This window comes from Lepus europaeus, chromosome 17, assembly GCF_033115175.1.
Source record: "Lepus europaeus isolate LE1 chromosome 17, mLepTim1.pri, whole genome shotgun sequence".
Lineage (NCBI taxonomy): Eukaryota > Metazoa > Chordata > Mammalia > Lagomorpha > Leporidae > Lepus > Lepus europaeus.
The window spans coordinates 34,874,852-34,891,424 of NC_084843.1; the positions used below are offsets into that span (position 1 = coordinate 34,874,852).

Below are 16,573 nucleotides of genomic sequence, written 5' to 3' on the forward strand. Positions count from 1 at the left end.
GTGTATGTGTGTGTACATGCACATCTCATTTCTTTCCCATAGGACAATGGCTTTCAAACTTCTTTTGACATTGGAATTCTCTGTTCAAATGTCAATATGTAAACCAGGTAAAAGAGTAACTAACCATTCAGTTGCAGTCTGTTGCTTGCCCATCTCAGGCCTCTGGATATCACTCTTATTTTGAAAATCATACTACATGGACAAATCATCATTTAATAATAAAAGTTCCTTAGAAAACAATTTAAGGGCCTGGTGCTATTGTGTAGCAGATAAAAGCATCATCTACAGTGCCAGCATCCCATATGGGCACCAGTTTGAGTCCTGGCTGCTCCACTTCCAACCAGTTCCCTACTGGCATGTCTGGGAAAGCAGCAGAGGATGGCCCAGATGCTTGGGCCCTGCACCCACAAGGGTGGTCTACAAGAAGCTCCTGGCTCCTAGCTTTGGATTGGGCTCAGCTCTGGCCATTGCAGCCAACTGGAGAGTGAACCAGAAAATGGAAGATTTCTCTGTCACTCCTCTCTCTCACTGTAACTCTTTCAAATAAATAAATGGATCTTTAAAAAAAAAATTGGGAGGCCAGTGCTGTGGTGTAGCGGGGTAAGCCTCCACCTGCAGTGCTGGCACCCCATATGGGTACCTATTCAAGTCCTGGCTGCTCCACTTCCAATCAAGCTCCCTGCTCTGGCCTGGGAAACCAGCAGAAGATGGCCCACATCCTTAGGCCCCTGCACCCCATGGGAGACCTGGAAGAAGCTCCTGGCTTCTAGCTTCGGATCGGCCCAGCTCCAGCTGTTGCAGTCATTTGGGGAGTGAATCAGCAGATGGAAGACGTCTCTGTCTCTGCCTCTGCCTCTGCCTCTCTGTAACCCTGCCTTTCAAATAAATAAATAAGCAAGTCTTTTTTAAAAATGTAAAATATATATTCCATGTAAAATAAGCTTTGGGACAAAAATTTCTCCCATGCTTTGAGGACTATCTGGACTGTGTGGACAAATTTGGAGAACAAAGAAATCTCATTGCTGCTAGAGTTGTGTAAGCAACACAACCATAATTGTCAACCTTGGACCCATATGCACATAGCAGTCCACTGATACATTCTGTGGACCTGGCCTAGCTGCTTCCTCATGAATCCTTCTTGTAGGAGTTCTGGAAACAGGCAGCAGAGCTGAGGAAGCTGAAGACAACACAATAGAGAAGCAACACACAGCAGCCTGCTCAAAGCTGGCCGTTTAGGTCAAAAGGATGCGCTTTTCCCAGTCCAGAGAACCTGCTGACTTTCAAAGAACATTCCCATGGATCTGAGTGCCGAGGGACAGTGCCTACAGTCTGTGCCGATTTTTTTCTCAAGGTGGTTACCATAGAGATGGACTGATTGTCTAACAAATTGCAAAGCAAAACAAACTATATTTTGGTATTATCTTTGTAGAAAGTTGAATTTTCTACTATGCTTTCCCACTACAATGTATTGATTTATTTAGCATTTTGTGAAACGATTAGATAATTTTCCCATGAGAAAATCTAATTTTAGTAGAAGTAGGTCAGATTAACTAGGATCTAAAAGCTATGAGTCTCCAACAAATACTTTTTTTTTTTGCCAGAATAAAGGTTAAGTATAGATGGGGGAGGAAACCAAACCAAACAAAAAGCAGAAAGAAAACAAGTGCTGGATGTATAGCTAGTTTTCCCACACATCATGGCTTCTCACATGTCACATATAAACTCTTCAAAGCCGTCTGGGGTCAGGTTTTTGTAACTTTGCCAGCTATGTAAATAATGAAGCTTAATGAAAACCACGTTCCGCGTGACATTCTTGGTACCTGGCTGTAGAGTTCTACTGAGGACTCCCCTTTGAGCTGATGGCCTGTGAGGTAGGTATTGTGTGAAGACTCAATGTAATAGTAGGACAGGGGTAGCTGCAATTCTTTAATGTTCTCCTGTGACTCATCGTTTTTCGAGGCAAAATTCTCTTTATCCATCAGAAACCTAGAGGAAACAAATGTCCTTAAGCTACATGGGAAAAACACATGCTTTTAAATGATGATCAAGAGACATTTTCAAAATTACCTTGCAAAGCCTTCAAATGACATTAGCCCTTGGTGACACATACTGATGCTAGGCTCGAACTTCTGCAAGGGATAGGAAAAAGTATGATTTAGGTAAAGGAAACCACGAGCGGGAAAAAACCACCACGTCATTTTTTAAAGCTGTTCTGTTTTCATCAGGAAACATCTAAACCAAATATTTGAACTAATTTAGTAATGTAATGGTAAGATGTAGTTTTTAGTCCAAAAGAAAACATTTATTATATGTGAGTTTATTATACTGAGCCTATTTATTTAAGAGGGGGAAAAAAAGGAGCAAGAGAAAAGAATAAAGCTGATTTATATGAAAACAAAGGGAATCAGTTTATCCAGGTGAAAATGGGGATAATAATAGCAGCTCCCAGAGGCAAGGCGAGAGGTGAGAGGAGGCCATTCACAGGGAGCACTTCGGACTTCGCCAGCACTCAGTGACGCTACAGGGAGCACCCAGCACTGTGCTGGTTCTCTCAGTTGTCGCAGGGCTGGTGACCAAATCCAGTGTTGGAAAGCACGTCCACTGGCTCCCCTTCAGGCCTAAGAGTACCTCTGCAGCAAGTGACCCAGCCACAGGGGACGCTCTCGCCGCCTCTCGTCCCCGCCCCTCTCTAGTCTAACCGCCGCCACCACCATCTCCTAAATGACCTCTGACTCCCACTCCTTCCCCAGCACAGTTTATTCTCACTGCAGTGGGGCCAGAGTGACCTCTTAGAAACATAAATCACGTGACTCTCCTGCTCGGAAAATCCCAAGGGCCTCTCCTTTCTCATGGACTGAAGGCGACCTCTTCACCACGATCTGAAAGGCCGACGTGGCTGGGTCCCTGCACACCTGTGTGGAGCCAAGTCTGCCTGGCTTCCTCAGATCCCAGGACATCAGCTCTGCTGTGGCTCCCCAGCCTGCACCTGCCCCAGCCTCCGAGCTGCTGCCCCTGACGGGGATGCTCTTTCCTCAGACCTTTCTATGACATTTGGACTAAACAGGGCCCAGCTCTGATGCTAGCTCCTCTGAGTGGCCTTTGCTTACTCCTCTCAGCCCTCCTCCACGACGCCAGCCTCTGCTTGGTTCTTTTCAGAACCCACTAGCACCTGCAATTATATCATATCCTTGTGTTTCTTGTCTGTCTCAGCACTGGAATATAAGCTGCACTGAGGGACAGAGCTCTGATCTTTTTCCCAACTCTCTTCCCCACTCCATGGACTGAGACAGCATTATAGGGGCTAATAACCACTTGTTAAATAACAAAAGAGGTAGAAAATCCAGACTAATTATGTTGCCTGTGCAAGAAGAAGAAGGAATTAGGTAATGATTCCTTAGTCACTGAGTCAGACGTTGCCTGGGACACATGTTAACTATACAATAAGTAAGAATACATATATTTAGCATTAAAAAAGCCCCTTTTGGGGCCAGTGATGTGGCACAGCAGGTTAAAGCCCTGGCCTGAGGCATTGGCATCCTATATGGGCGCCAGTTCTAGTCCAGGCTGCTCCTCTTCCAATCCAGCTCTCTGCTATGGCCTGGGAAAGCAGTGGAAGATGGCCCAAGTCCTTGGGCCCCTGTACCCGTGTGGAAGACCTGGAAGAAGCTCCTGGCTCCTGGCTTCGGATCAGCACAGCTCCGGCCATTGCAGCCATCTGGGGAGTGAACCAGCAGATGGAAGACCTCTCTCTCTGTCTCTACCTCTCTCTGTAACTCTTTCAAATAAATAAAATAAATCTTTAAAAAAAGCCCATTTTATTTCTTATTTCTGTCACAGGTGAGAGTTTTGGAAAGAAGTATAGAAAAAACAATAAATGTATCGCAGCAAATTGTTAAAAGTTAGGAGCATCAGCCACACGTGCACAGGTAAAACAGGTACCAACCTGGATGATGCTGAGGATCTCATCGTACGTGCAGTGTTCTCCTTGGCAGTTCACCAGGAAGTCGTTGAGCTGGAGAATTCCAACCCCAAATATGCCCAGGGACGTACTCTCGATCCCAGTGCCATTTGTCACGATACTCGCAGCAGCAATGGCGTCGGAGATCTGCCTCTGGTTGTCTGACAGCTGCTGCTTACTCTTAATGAACAATCCCAAATCCGAGACATTTCTGGTCAACAAATCTGCAACAGAGCCGCCCACAGAACATGCACAAGCCAGCCGGCACCTTCTACAACGTTCATTTCAGAGATGTCATACTACAGAAGCTCGTTACTCATCAGCCAACACAAGCTACCACACTACGGGTTTATTCCTGGCTTCATACATTTGAGAGAAGAAGAAACAAATCAGTGGGTCTTGGAATTTGGCATGGTGGTTAAGATGGTGCCTAGGACACTGGATCACCTATCACAGTGCCTGCGTTTGAGTCTTGGCTCTACTCCCGATTCTAGCTTCCTGTGGAAGGCAGCAGGTGATGGTTCAAGTTCATGGGTTGCTGCCACCCACACAGGAGACCTGGATTGAGTTTCCTGGCTCCTGGCTTCAGCTTGGCCCAGCCTGGGTTGTTGCAGGCATTTGGGGTAATAAATCAGCAGATGGGAGCTCTGGCTGTGTCTCCTTTGTAAATGAAAATATTATTAAAAATGTAACTGTAACATTTTGTACAGGTTTTTGCATGAGTATAAATTTTTCAACCCAAATGGGTAAATACCAAGAAGTGTGACTGCTGGATCATATGGAGAAAGTATCTTTAGTTTTCATAAGTCATAAGCCTTCCAAAATACATTCCCACCAGCAACATTCCAATGTTCTGGTGGCCGAACCCTGTGGTTCTCAACCGTGACACACCACACCTAGTTTGGAAGTGGTTGAGAAAGGGCTTTGGTTGTCAGGATGATGAGGCCACTGAGGGTTAAATACCTGGAATACATGGATGAATTTCCTTGCCCAGCATCCCAGTAGCACCTGCTCCCATGACACCAGGTGATACCTTGAAATAATTCTCCAAGTGTTTCACCACCTTTGGGGATCAGTGCACCACGTGGGACAGCCTGGGTTTGTATAACTGGTTCTCTTTCATTAGAAAGGATTTCAAAAGGCAATTCTTTTGTTGTTGTTGCTTTTTTGGACAGTGAGAGAGAGAGAGACAGAGAGAAACGTCTTCCTTTGCCGTTGGTTCACCCTCCAATGGCCGCTGCAGCCAGCGCGCTGTGGCTGGCGCACCACGCTGCACTGAAGGCAGGAGCCAGGTGCTTCTCCTGGTCTCCCATGGGGTGCAGGGCCCAAGGACTTGGGCCATCCTCCACTGCACTCCCTGGCCACAGCAGAGAGCTGGCCTGGAAGAGGGGCCACCGGGACAGAATCCGGCGCCCTAACTGGGACTAGAACCCGGTGTGCCGGTGCCGCAAGGCAGAGGATTAGCCTATTGAGCTGTGGCGCCGGCCTCAAAAGGCAATTCTAAAACATTAAACAAACCTAGGTCTGGCTGCAGGTCGCTAGTGTTTTCCTCGATGGTCAGGTTGGTGTAGAGCGGGGCCGACTCGGAGCCAGATCGGTTGCAGGGCACCGCGTACACATCGAAGAGATCCTTCAGGTCTTTGCGGCTCCTTACACTGAGCAAAGAAACAAAAACATCTCCCATTAGGATCGTTATAAACCTGTGGGCTTGCGAAAGGCTAAGAAGGGACGTTATGCCATACCTGAACGATTTGAACAGCTCAACAAATTCCACAAAACTCATGTTACTGTCTGAAACCATGAAGCTCTGAAATCCCTTCATTCCTCCTTTGATCCGCCCATGCCAGCTGCTGCTGCTCCAAGCACTGCAAACAAAGACAGGGCCTTCATGGGCAAAACGCTGGGCTACTTGTGTCATCTGCCTCAACACTGTTCGCTGATGAGCAGCAACACGAGCAAAATGATGGGTGGCAAGTCATTCAAAGCTTAAGCTAGTCTCCTGCACGCTTTTTCGCTTCTCTAAGATAGTCTCTATTGTGTCAGAGGAAATAAGACATATTATATGTGGAGACCATGTCACATGTCCAGCCTATGCAGCAAGGGAACAAAGCCGAGGTTCATGCCCCTCGACTAGTCAGAACAGTTCTTCAAAATCCTAGATCAACACAGGGTGCTGTATTCAGTGTTTCTGAAAAAAAAATCTTTTTTAAAAAGGGTACAAAATTATTCAATCATAATTAATGAGAAATAATGCATGTCCTTCCGTATGTTCTAAATTATAAAAATATATTTTAGGAGAAAGTTTTGGGTATGTCCCTGTCTTTTCTTTTTCCTTTATTAACTAGTTTTTAGATAAAAACAGGGAAGGGCTTTTCATATTAATGGAAAATGTGAGTCAGAAAAATATTAGCAATGGAAACAGGCCAATTCTGCCTAGGATTTTATCTGCACCTGCCAAGACTACATCCCTTCGATATAAAAATATCAGTCAACCTAGTCAAAAACTCAATCTCACTGCTTCTCAACATTTTCAATTTTCTACATGATTCCTCAGTGGGATACACAGTAGAGAAACGGTGACTATGTTTTTTAGTCAAATCATGAACCGGATCTTCTTTTTGGTCTTGGATTTATTAATTTTTGGCAATATTTCAAATGCATGAGAAAATACAGAGAATGTTATAAGGAACAGCCAGACTACTCTCAATCCTGCTGATAATGTTTCCTCAGGGAAAATCAATTTGTGTTGACATATGTAGGTCACTTTCATTCATGGAAAGTCTTAGGGATCAACGGATTTCTAGCAGTGTGTAGGCAGAGGCTGTAGGTGGCTCATCCCCCAAAGTGGTGTGGAAAAACAACAGGGTGGGGACTCAGGAAGGGACAAATGTGGCTTCATCCTTCGCGTTTTAACAAGTAAATCCCTGTCTTCCTTGTGCTGCAGGTGCTGCTAGTGTCTGCAGGAACCTGTTCCCCTCTGAGTCCAAGGACTGTCTGTCTCATCTTCCCCCTACTACCGAGACTTGGTCTTCTTTCTCCTTTAACAGCACGCAGGCTGACTTTTCTTCTCCTGCCTCGTCTTCCCTTCAGCATTTAGAACACTGCTTGAGAGGCCACTGAGCCCTGGCCTGCAGAGGCTGGGCCCCCTAACCTTGCATCCGGCACGTATAGCTCACTTTCAGAGAGAACTCTTCCTCTGCCCTTCCGTTTCCTGCTCTTGAGGGACTCAAATAAAAGGAAAAGCCACTGAATCCAGGTTATCCGGCTGTTTCCCCAGGTTACTGAATAGGCTGAAAATACAACATATACATACATAAAACATATCTATATAAACATATTGTTTCATTATAAATCTAGATTTACAGAAAAGTTGCAAGAAGGGTACAAAGAATTCCTATATACCCTTGAACTGTTTTAACTAGTTGTAACACCTGAATGCATAAAGCATAAATTATACGTTCATCACTCACAATGGAAAAGAATTGCTCCTTTTTCTTTTCTAAAAAAATTATTCTATTTATTTGAGAGGCAGAGTTAAAGACAGAGAGAGGAGGAGACACAGAGAGAGGTCTTCCATTTGCTGGGTTGCTCCCCAAATGGCCGCAATGGCCAGAGCTGGGCCAATCTGTAGCCAGCAGCCAGGTGCTTCTTCCTGGTCTCCCACATGGGTGCAGGGTCCCAAGCACTTGGGTCATATTCCACTTCTTTCTCAGGCCACAGCAGGGAGCTGGATCAGAAGAGAAGCAGCTAGGACATGAACCAGAGCCTGTATGGGACGCCAGCACTGCAGGCAAAGGCTTAGCCCACTACACACAGCACTGGCCCCAGAATTGTTCCCTTTAAAACATAATTTACTGAGGCTCTCTTAGCAATAGGGAACTGCCAAGAGAAAGACAGACAGAACAAGAGCTCTGTGGGTGTGGGTGTGTGTGTGTGTGTGTGTGTGTGTGTGTGAGAGAGAGAGAGAGAGAGAGAGAGCGAGAGAGAGAGAGAGGAAGATGAATGTTTTCAAAGTTAGGGTCTGATGGCCCCCATTTCTCTGTGTGATGCAGTAAAGAGTACATATTTTATCTTAGTTCTGCCTGGAACCTCCAAGTTTCCTCAATGTAATATGGAATACAGGGAAGTGGAAGGACATTTAGGTTTCCCTCTGGAAGGCTTGCTTGCTTTCCTTTTTTTTTTTTTAATTTATTTGAAAGTCAGAGTTACACAAAAGAGAGGAGAGGCAGAGAGAGACAGAGAGAGGTCTTCCATCTGATGGTTCACTCCCCAATTGGCCGCAACTGTCGGAACTGCACCAATCCGAAGCTGAGAGCCAGGAGCTTCCTCCAGGTCTCCCACACAGGTTCAGGGGCCCAAGGACCTGGGCCATCTTCTACTGGTTTTCCAGGCCACAGCAGAGAGCTGGATCAGAAGTGGAGCAGCTGGGACTTGAACCGACAACAATATGGGATGCCGGCACTGCAGGCGGCAGCCTTACCGCTACGCCACAGTGCCAGCCCAGAAGGCTTCCACTTTACTATTACCTTTTCTTCTGAGAGGGTAGATATTTCAAATCTGTAACTTACATGGAATTTCTAAAAATAATTTACTATAATATCAATTTTAGAATTATAGTGAAATGTAATCAACTTGGTGTAATACCTGTATTTATTTTTCCAGGCATGTCAAACTTATCTGCAAGCAGGGGCTGGTTGTGGTACAGTGGGTTAAGCTGCCGCCTGCAAAGTCAGAATCACACATGGGTGCAGGTTCAAGTTCTGGCTGTTCCGCGTCCAATTTAGCATTCTGCTACTGCCCCTGGGAAAGCAGAAGATGATGTGTGTGGGAGACTGAGATGGAGTTCCAGACTCCTGGCTTGGGCCTGGTCCAGCCGTGGCTGCTGCAGCCATTTGGGGAATGCACCATAGGAGGGAAGATCTCTCTCCCTCTCTCTGTCTCTCTATAAATCTGCCTTTCAAACAAATCAAATCTTAAAAAAATTCTCAAAAGCAGTGCTATCCAATAAAACTTCTTGCAGTGTTAGAAATGTACACTATCTGCCTTGTTTGGTGTAGTGACAGGGAGCCCCTCGTGGCTGTGCAGCACATGAAAAGGGCTACTGTGAGTGAAGAACTGTGCTTTAATTGAGTTTTAATGAATTTAAATTAGAATTTAAATATGCACATGCAGGCAGTGGGTAACATACTGGACAGTGCAGATGTAGACAATCACAGTTTGGGTTTTGTTACTGTTGCTGACCGTTGAAAGGTTGGTTTCTCTAATACTCAGCAGCAATTACACGGGAAGGCAGTTACACGGGAAGGCAGGGGTATGGAACCAGGAATATTAGGGTCATTTAAAAAGCTGGGGGATTTGGTCTTCAGTTTCAGCGCAAGTCAAAATTACAGAGAATGTTTTGATCGACAGCTGAGAACAGGCCTTTCCATGCGACTGGAATGACATAAGGGCCCTCCTGCTTTGTCATGTTAAGGCCCCACCTGGACGGGCTCTTGTTTGAAGAAGACAGCACAGGGGAGGACACTGGCCTGATGGGAGACGACGTCCCGGCAGCCAAGTTGGGGGACGCAGCCGTGGTCAAAGAGTGGGCTCTCCTGGAAGGGAGGGGGTTGGGAGGACTGGAGATGGCATTTGCCTCTGTGAGGATGAAAGAGAGAAAAGAAACAATGACTCACACTGTATTTTCATTCAGAAATCAAAACAACCAAAGATGCTCTCTGAGCCAAGCAACCTAGACAAGAGGCGTGAGAGCATTTTTATGAATGGGCCAATCTGGTAGGTTCTCAACTGGCTACACATTAGAATCATCCAGGGAGCTTCAAAAACATGGATGCCCAGGTCCCAGACAGGGAATGCCTAAGCCAGTTGATCTTGTGTGCGGTCAGATTATGTTTTCAAAAGCTCTAACATCAAGCAAGGGTAGAAACTTGCTGGTCTAATCCACCAGATTGGACCGTGTGCACCAACTACCTCCTGTCAGTAACAGCAAGTTCATTAATGAGAATTTTCTGCCAAGCACATCAGGCTTGCTGAAGTGCGTCTTCGGTTTCACCATCTGGCTAAAACAAAGTCAATTTATATAAGAATCTCTACAATATTTAAACCACAGTGAAAAGCCAAATGGGTAATTTTTCCCAATAAAATTAAAAAAAAAAAAACTCTGAGATGTGAACATGCTGCTTTACCTGGTTCCTCTTGTTCATTAATGTCTTGAGGATCCGAACCACTGCGGCTTCGACACTCTTTGTACATCTTGCCCTTTCGGGTCACCATTTCATCATCTGTTGCATCTCCACTCTCACCCTGGGAACACAAAACTCATGATGGTTCCCAGCCTGCATTGCTTTCCCATCACTGCTCTAGTTCAGGTAGATCTCTATCTTTTGACCCATCTACCTACAATACTGTCTCCCCTTGGTGAGACCAGTGAAGACCTTCAAGAAGGTGACCAAGTCACTTTATCTCACTTGTTCTTCTCAATGAAGTAGCGCTCCTTAGGAGGAGGCAGACAAGAAGAGGCACACAACTCCTGCAATCTGTGCTCACACAGAATTATGAAGCAGATAAAGTTCAACTTTAGCATCAATAGGCTTCCATACGCCTTTTCTAGATAGCTTGAAGCAAATATATTGCCATTACAGTGATGACATATATAACACGCTTTATAAAGGACAGGGGTGATAAATTTTAAATTATATCCTACATACAGCATTGTGGCCATCTGAGATCTTCATCTGTCCACGGCTCTATGAAGCCATTCTTGCCTGCCTTTCAGTCTTCTATCTCCCCCTGTCTGTCCCAGAGCACTTTGCAGCTGACAAGGACTCTCATTTAGACTGCACTGTGTTTCCTTGTCTGTGTCTTTTCCCTGCTATTGGCTCAATTCCTGGCACTGGTTCTGGTACCCAAGAGGTGCATGGAAACCCTTGCAACATTCGTTTTATGTCTCATCTTTTACCCAACCCAAATGACTTAAGGAGATTTCTGCTGGTGTAGACCGTACTATAATCCTGAAGATTGGGTGTGGTACTCAATAAACAAATCACACAGTACCCTCATGAGCATTTTCTTCTTCTTCTTGGTGGTGCTTATGCCCAGGGTGTTGTTTCTCTGTACATTAGGCTTCTCGGCATTCTTTGCTGATGTCCCAGGGCTGGGGTTTCGAGTACTCCATCGCCTGCCACCAAACAACTCCACAGCATGAGCCAATGTTGGGCCTTCAAATCGCCCATCCTCCTGTAAAAGAACCACCTGCTGAACACACAAGCAAGCAGCAAGCAATGAAGAAGGCAATACATTAATGGCTTCCAGTAAACTCTCAGATGAAAGTTTGCAGGCAGCCACAGAAGAATAATGGTCTGGTCACCCAAGGGGCCCTGTTCGCCACCTTTCAAGAATCCCTGTTGGGAATTTCATCGTCCTCTATCCCCTGCTGTCCTGGTCACATCTCTACTGAGTTCCAGTGATGTGCTTTAAAAACATCAACAGGGGAAAGAATTCTCATCCCAGTCATAGAGATTGTATTCCAGAACTTATACCATTGGAAAATTCATTAAGACTTACTTAGAAAATTAGAGCTGTGGATGTCTTGGGGGTGGGAGTTAGGGTGGGAATCTATTTAAGTAAAGTCCAGTTCCACTTGTATGCTATTGTATCATTCCAGGTAGATTTTTACCTACTTTGATGCTTGTGTCTGACTTGAAATACCCAGATAGGGTGTGTGGCATACATGAAATTCACTTCGGAGGGTCCTGAGGAGCTCCTTAAATAGTTGAGCTGCCATCCTTTTGAGTGACTGAAATCCAAAGATAGATACAGAACCCATGGGACTCAGAATGTCATGCGTACTATGCTCTGATCAGCAAAAATACAACTCAATGGGCAGGCAATGGTTTGTAATCATTACTGCATAAGACAACTGTGTAGCACCCTTTGAGTGAATAGTAGTAGAGATTTACTTATTAAATAATGGTCAATGATTTTCCCCATAAGTCGTGAAAGTCAGCTAACAGAACTATAGACAGTGGCACATACAAATGTCCATCAACTGAAGACTGGATAGGGAAAGCACGATATATGTACACTATAGAATACTATATAGCAGTAAAAAAAAAAAAGTGAAATCCTGTCATTGGCAACAAAACAGATGCAACTGCAAACAATTCTACTTAGTGAGATAAGCCAGTCCCAAGAAGACAAATATCATATATCTGTGGTACCTAACAGAATACCTAAAAGGCAATCTATAAAATTGAAATTAACACTTTGAGATGTGATGATTTTGAACAGCCCTTGTCTCAACTGTTGAGGAACAGTTTTTTTTTTTCTTTTTTCATACTATTTGTTGAACTCTTTACTTAGTGTAGGGTCAATATTATGATTATAAAGTTAACTGAAAACAAATCTTTGTAAAAAAAAATAAGAATAGGAATACAATAGAGAGGAGGAAGAGGGTGGGAGTTTGGGGAGGAGGGAGGGTAGAGAGGGAGAATCACTATGTTCCTAAATTTTTATGTATGAAATGCATGAAGTTTGTATGCCTTAAATAAAAGGTTTCTAGGTTAAAAAAAACCCCAGTGGTATATGAACTACAGATATTAATGAGATTTCACAATTTTATAAAAGGGCTTCTTTAAAATTAATTTCTATTGACTGCCTTTGCTCCCTGAAAACTTTTAGAGGTAGCCTTCCTTTGCAATTCCAAGGAAGCACCTGTAAATAGATTTTGCTTCCTTGCAGATAACAGGTAAATAGTAGAGAGGCTTCTTGTGCTTCTCCCTTCATCCTAATCTTCAGGGACTATCTGATTTTGTGACTTGACTTGTGACTAAAGCCCAAGGATGTAAACTTGGGTATTTGACATGGAAACTTTTGGGTAACCTCTTCTAGTAGCATGTCTGTGACTGATGCTCATCCACTACATATTTCTCAATTCTCTAACCCCAAAGGCCTTTCTTCCATTGGTTCATTCCCCAAATGGCTGCTATAGCCAGTGTGCTGCGCTGATCCCAAGGCAGGAGCCAGGTGCTTCCTCCTGGTCTCCCATGCAGGTGCAGGGCCCAAGGACCTGGGCCATCCTCCACCACCCTCCCAGGCCACAGCAGAGAGCTGGACCGGAAGAGGAGCAACCAGGACAGAATCCAGCGCCCCAACTGGGAATAGAACCTGGGGTGCTGGCGCCACAGGTGGAGGATTAGCCGAGTGAGCCGCGGCGCCGGCCACCACACCCACTTTTACTTTCATCTTTTTCCCCACAGGGTTTACTGCCAGTGGGACTGTCAATCAAGGTTGACTATCATCCCTTGACCAATGATTGGCACATGATCTGAATCAGCTAGTTGGAACCTCTTTCCCTGGAGGAAGATTCTTGAAAGTAGTGATACAGACAGTGAACATAGCTAGAGACCGATCCACCTAATGCAGGACTGTGGAAAAAGGCCTGCTAAAGAGTCTCTAAGTGACTAGAATAACTTAGAATAAACTAGAATAAGCATTGCATGATATCACTGAATAAACAGGGTTCACACACCTTATAAAACATCATTCTGAATCTACAAAAAAAAAGCTTGTAAACATTTACGTACAGATTTCTAACCAACATATCTTTGAAAATGTAATAGATCCATTATAGCTTACACACACACACACACACACATATATATATATATACATACATACATACATACATACATATATATATAAAACCAGCACCATTACCTTCTACTGCTTAGATTTTCCAAATTTCAGAAAATGCCAACACGGACAAAGTATTAACCTTAACAGAGTTCAGACCGGGCCAAAAAAAGCCAGGATGCATTTGTCCAATGTTTTAGCAAAGCGTTCTGGGGCTGGCACTGTGGCGTAGTGGGTAAGGCCGCCGCCTGTAGTGCTGCTGCCTGTGGTGCCGGCATCCCATATGGGTGCCACTTCAGGCCCCAGCTGCTCCTCTTCCAATCCAGCTCCCTGCTATGACCTGGGAAAGCAGTGGAAGATGGGCCCCTGCACCATGCAGAAGACCTGGATGGGGCTCCTGGCTCCTGGCTTTGGATCAGCCCAGTTTCGGCCATTGCAGCCATTTCGGGAGTGAACCAGAGGATGGGGGACCTCCCCTCTTTCTCATCCTCTGCCTCCCTGTAACTCTGCCTTTCAAATAAATAAATACATCTTAAAAAAACACAAGGCTTTCTGGGAACTAACGTAGCTTGAATCTTTTGCTTTACACAAGACAATAAACTTGCTTGGGGAGGGTGAAGGATATAGGAGGGATCTTCATGAAGTTTATGGAAACTTTATGAAAAAAATGCATGGATTTAAAATTTTTTTCATAAACTTTTAAAAATTCATTTAAAAATGTATTTATTTGAAAATCAGAGTTATGGGGCTGGTGGGGGGAGAGAGAATGGGAATGAATCTTCCATCTGCTGGCTCACCTCCAAAACGGTGACAACAGCCAGGGCGGGACCAGGCTGAAGCCAGGAGCCAGGACTTTCTTCTGGGTCTCCTTCTTCCTGGGTGACAGGGACCCAAGCACTTGGGCCATCTCCTGCTGCTTTCCCAGGCCATTAGTAGGGTGCTGAATCAGAAGTGGAACAGCCAGTATTCAAACCGAAGCCCATATGGGATGCTAGCATCCAGGCTGAGGCTTAACTGGCTATGCCACAATGTCAGGCCCTAAATTCATTTTTAAAAAGATTTATTTATTTTATTTGAAAGGCAGGGTTACAGAGAGGCAGAGGCAGAGGCAGCAGCAGAGAGGGAGGGAGGGAGGGGAGAGAGAGAGAGAGAAAGAGAAAGAAAGAAACAGAGAGAGAGAGGAAGAGAGAGAGAGCAAGCGAGCAAGCTGGGCTGATCTGAAGCCATGAGCTTCCCCTGGGTCTCCCACATGGGTGCAGGGGCCCAAGGACTTGGGCCATCTTCTACTGCTTTCCCAGGCCATAGCAGAGAGCTGGATTGGAAGTGGAGCAGCTGGGAATCAAACTGGAGCCCATATGGGATGGGGGCACTGCAGGTGGCGGCTTTAACCACTACGCCACAGAACAGGCCCCCTAAATTCATTTTTAAACATTTAATTGAAAGGGAGAGAAGGGGAGGAAGAGAGGAGGAGGAGAAAGAAGGAGAGAGAGAAAACACTTATCTGATGGTTCAGTCCTCAAATACCTGCATTGCTGGGGGCATGGTGGGGGCAGTGTAAAGCCTGGAGTCAGGAACTGAATCTAGGACTCCCACATGGGTGGCAGGGACCCAACTTCTTGAGCCATGATCACTGTCTCCCTGGGTCTGCATTAGCGGGAAGCTGGAATCAGAGGCCACAGCTAGGAACTGAACACAGGCACTCTGATACAGAACACGGGCATCCTTGGCATTATCTTAAACTGTAGGCCAAATGGCCATCCTTAAACTTATCTTTAAATTCATTTCTCCACACACTTTTTGAAGTACCCTCATACCTTCTTTTTAATGTGGGAGAAAGGCTATTTGAGTGAGGGTACATTCTTCTATAAAACAGTGCATAAGGAAATCAATTCCTTAAAAAGTACCCAAGAAAATGGGCATTTGGTGAAGATGCTTCTTGGGACACCCACATCTCATACTGGAATGCCTACATTCAGGTTCTGGTTCTGGTTTTTTTTTTTTTTTTTTTTTGACAGAGTTAGACAGTGAGAGAGAGAGAGAGAGACAGAGAGAAAGGTCTTCCTTCCATTGGTTCACCCCCCGAATGACCGCTACGGCTGGAACTATGCCAATCCAAAACCAGGAGCCAGGCACTTCTTACTGGTCTGCGTTGCGGGTACAGGCGCCCAAACACTTGGGCCATCCTCCACTGCCCTCCTGGGTCACAGCAGAGAGCTGGACTGGAAGAGGAGCAGCTGGGACTAGAACCGGCACCCATATGGGAATCTGGTGCCTCAGGCAGAGGATTAACCAAGTGAGCCATGGCGCCGGCCCCTGGTTCTGCTCTTGATTCCAGTTTCCTGACCTTGGAGGGCAGCAGGTGGTGGCACAAGTATGTGGGTGCCTGCCACCCACAGAGGAGACCTGGACTGAGTTTGAAGCTCCTGGCTTCAGCCTGGCCTATACTTGGCTATTGTGGGTGTATAGGCAGTGAACTGGTAGAAGAGATATCACTCTCTCTCTGCCTTAATAGAAAATGAAATAAGGCCGGCGCCGTAGCTCACTAGGCTAATCCTCTGCCTGTGGGGCCGGCACACCAGGTTCTAGTCCCGGTTGCTCCTCTTCCAGTCCAGCTCTCTGCAGTGGCCCGGGAAGGCAGTGGAGGATGGCCTAGGTCCTTGGGCCCTGCACCCGCATGGGAGACCAGGAGGAAGCACTTGGCTCCTGGCTTCGGATCAGTGCAATGCGCCGGCCGTAGCGGCCATTTGCGGGGGTGAATCAACGGGAGGAAGACCTTTTTCTCTGTCCCTCTCTCTTTGTCTAACTCTGCCTGTTCAAAAAAAAAAAAAAAAAAAAAAGAAAGAATGAAATAAAATAAAAACTTATATACTTTTACCTCTTGGTATATCCTTATGTATGCTGCTTCTGAAGACTGTTAAAACTAATCCCCATCCTTTGAACAAAAACTTTCTTTCCTTTTTGGAGACAGCCAGAACCTATTTC

At 45.4% G+C, this 16,573-nt stretch overlaps 1 protein-coding gene across 4 annotated transcripts in view; it reads right to left on the reverse strand.

Annotated features, from left to right (window-relative positions):
* PLCE1 (phospholipase C epsilon 1) overlaps positions 1–16,573 on the reverse strand; it is a 331,237-nt gene that overhangs the window by 57,589 nt on the left and 257,075 nt on the right. Inside the window, exons 9-16 of one of the 4 annotated variants that reach the window (XM_062214098.1) lie at positions 11,012–11,194; positions 10,144–10,261; positions 9,487–9,595; positions 5,701–5,823; positions 5,477–5,613; positions 3,944–4,182; positions 2,068–2,129; positions 1,821–1,986 (exon numbers count right to left, since the gene is read on the reverse strand). In XM_062214098.1, coding sequence (XP_062070082.1) covers positions 1,821–1,986; positions 2,068–2,129; positions 3,944–4,182; positions 5,477–5,613; positions 5,701–5,823; positions 9,487–9,595; positions 10,144–10,261; positions 11,012–11,194 — 1,137 coding nt within the window. Of the gene's footprint in view, positions 1–1,820; positions 1,987–2,067; positions 2,130–3,943; positions 4,183–5,476; positions 5,614–5,700; positions 5,824–9,438; positions 9,596–10,143; positions 10,262–11,011; positions 11,213–16,573 lie in introns of all 4 variants that reach the window. The other 3 variants (XM_062214096.1, XM_062214097.1, XM_062214095.1) reach the window with 3 other exon arrangements.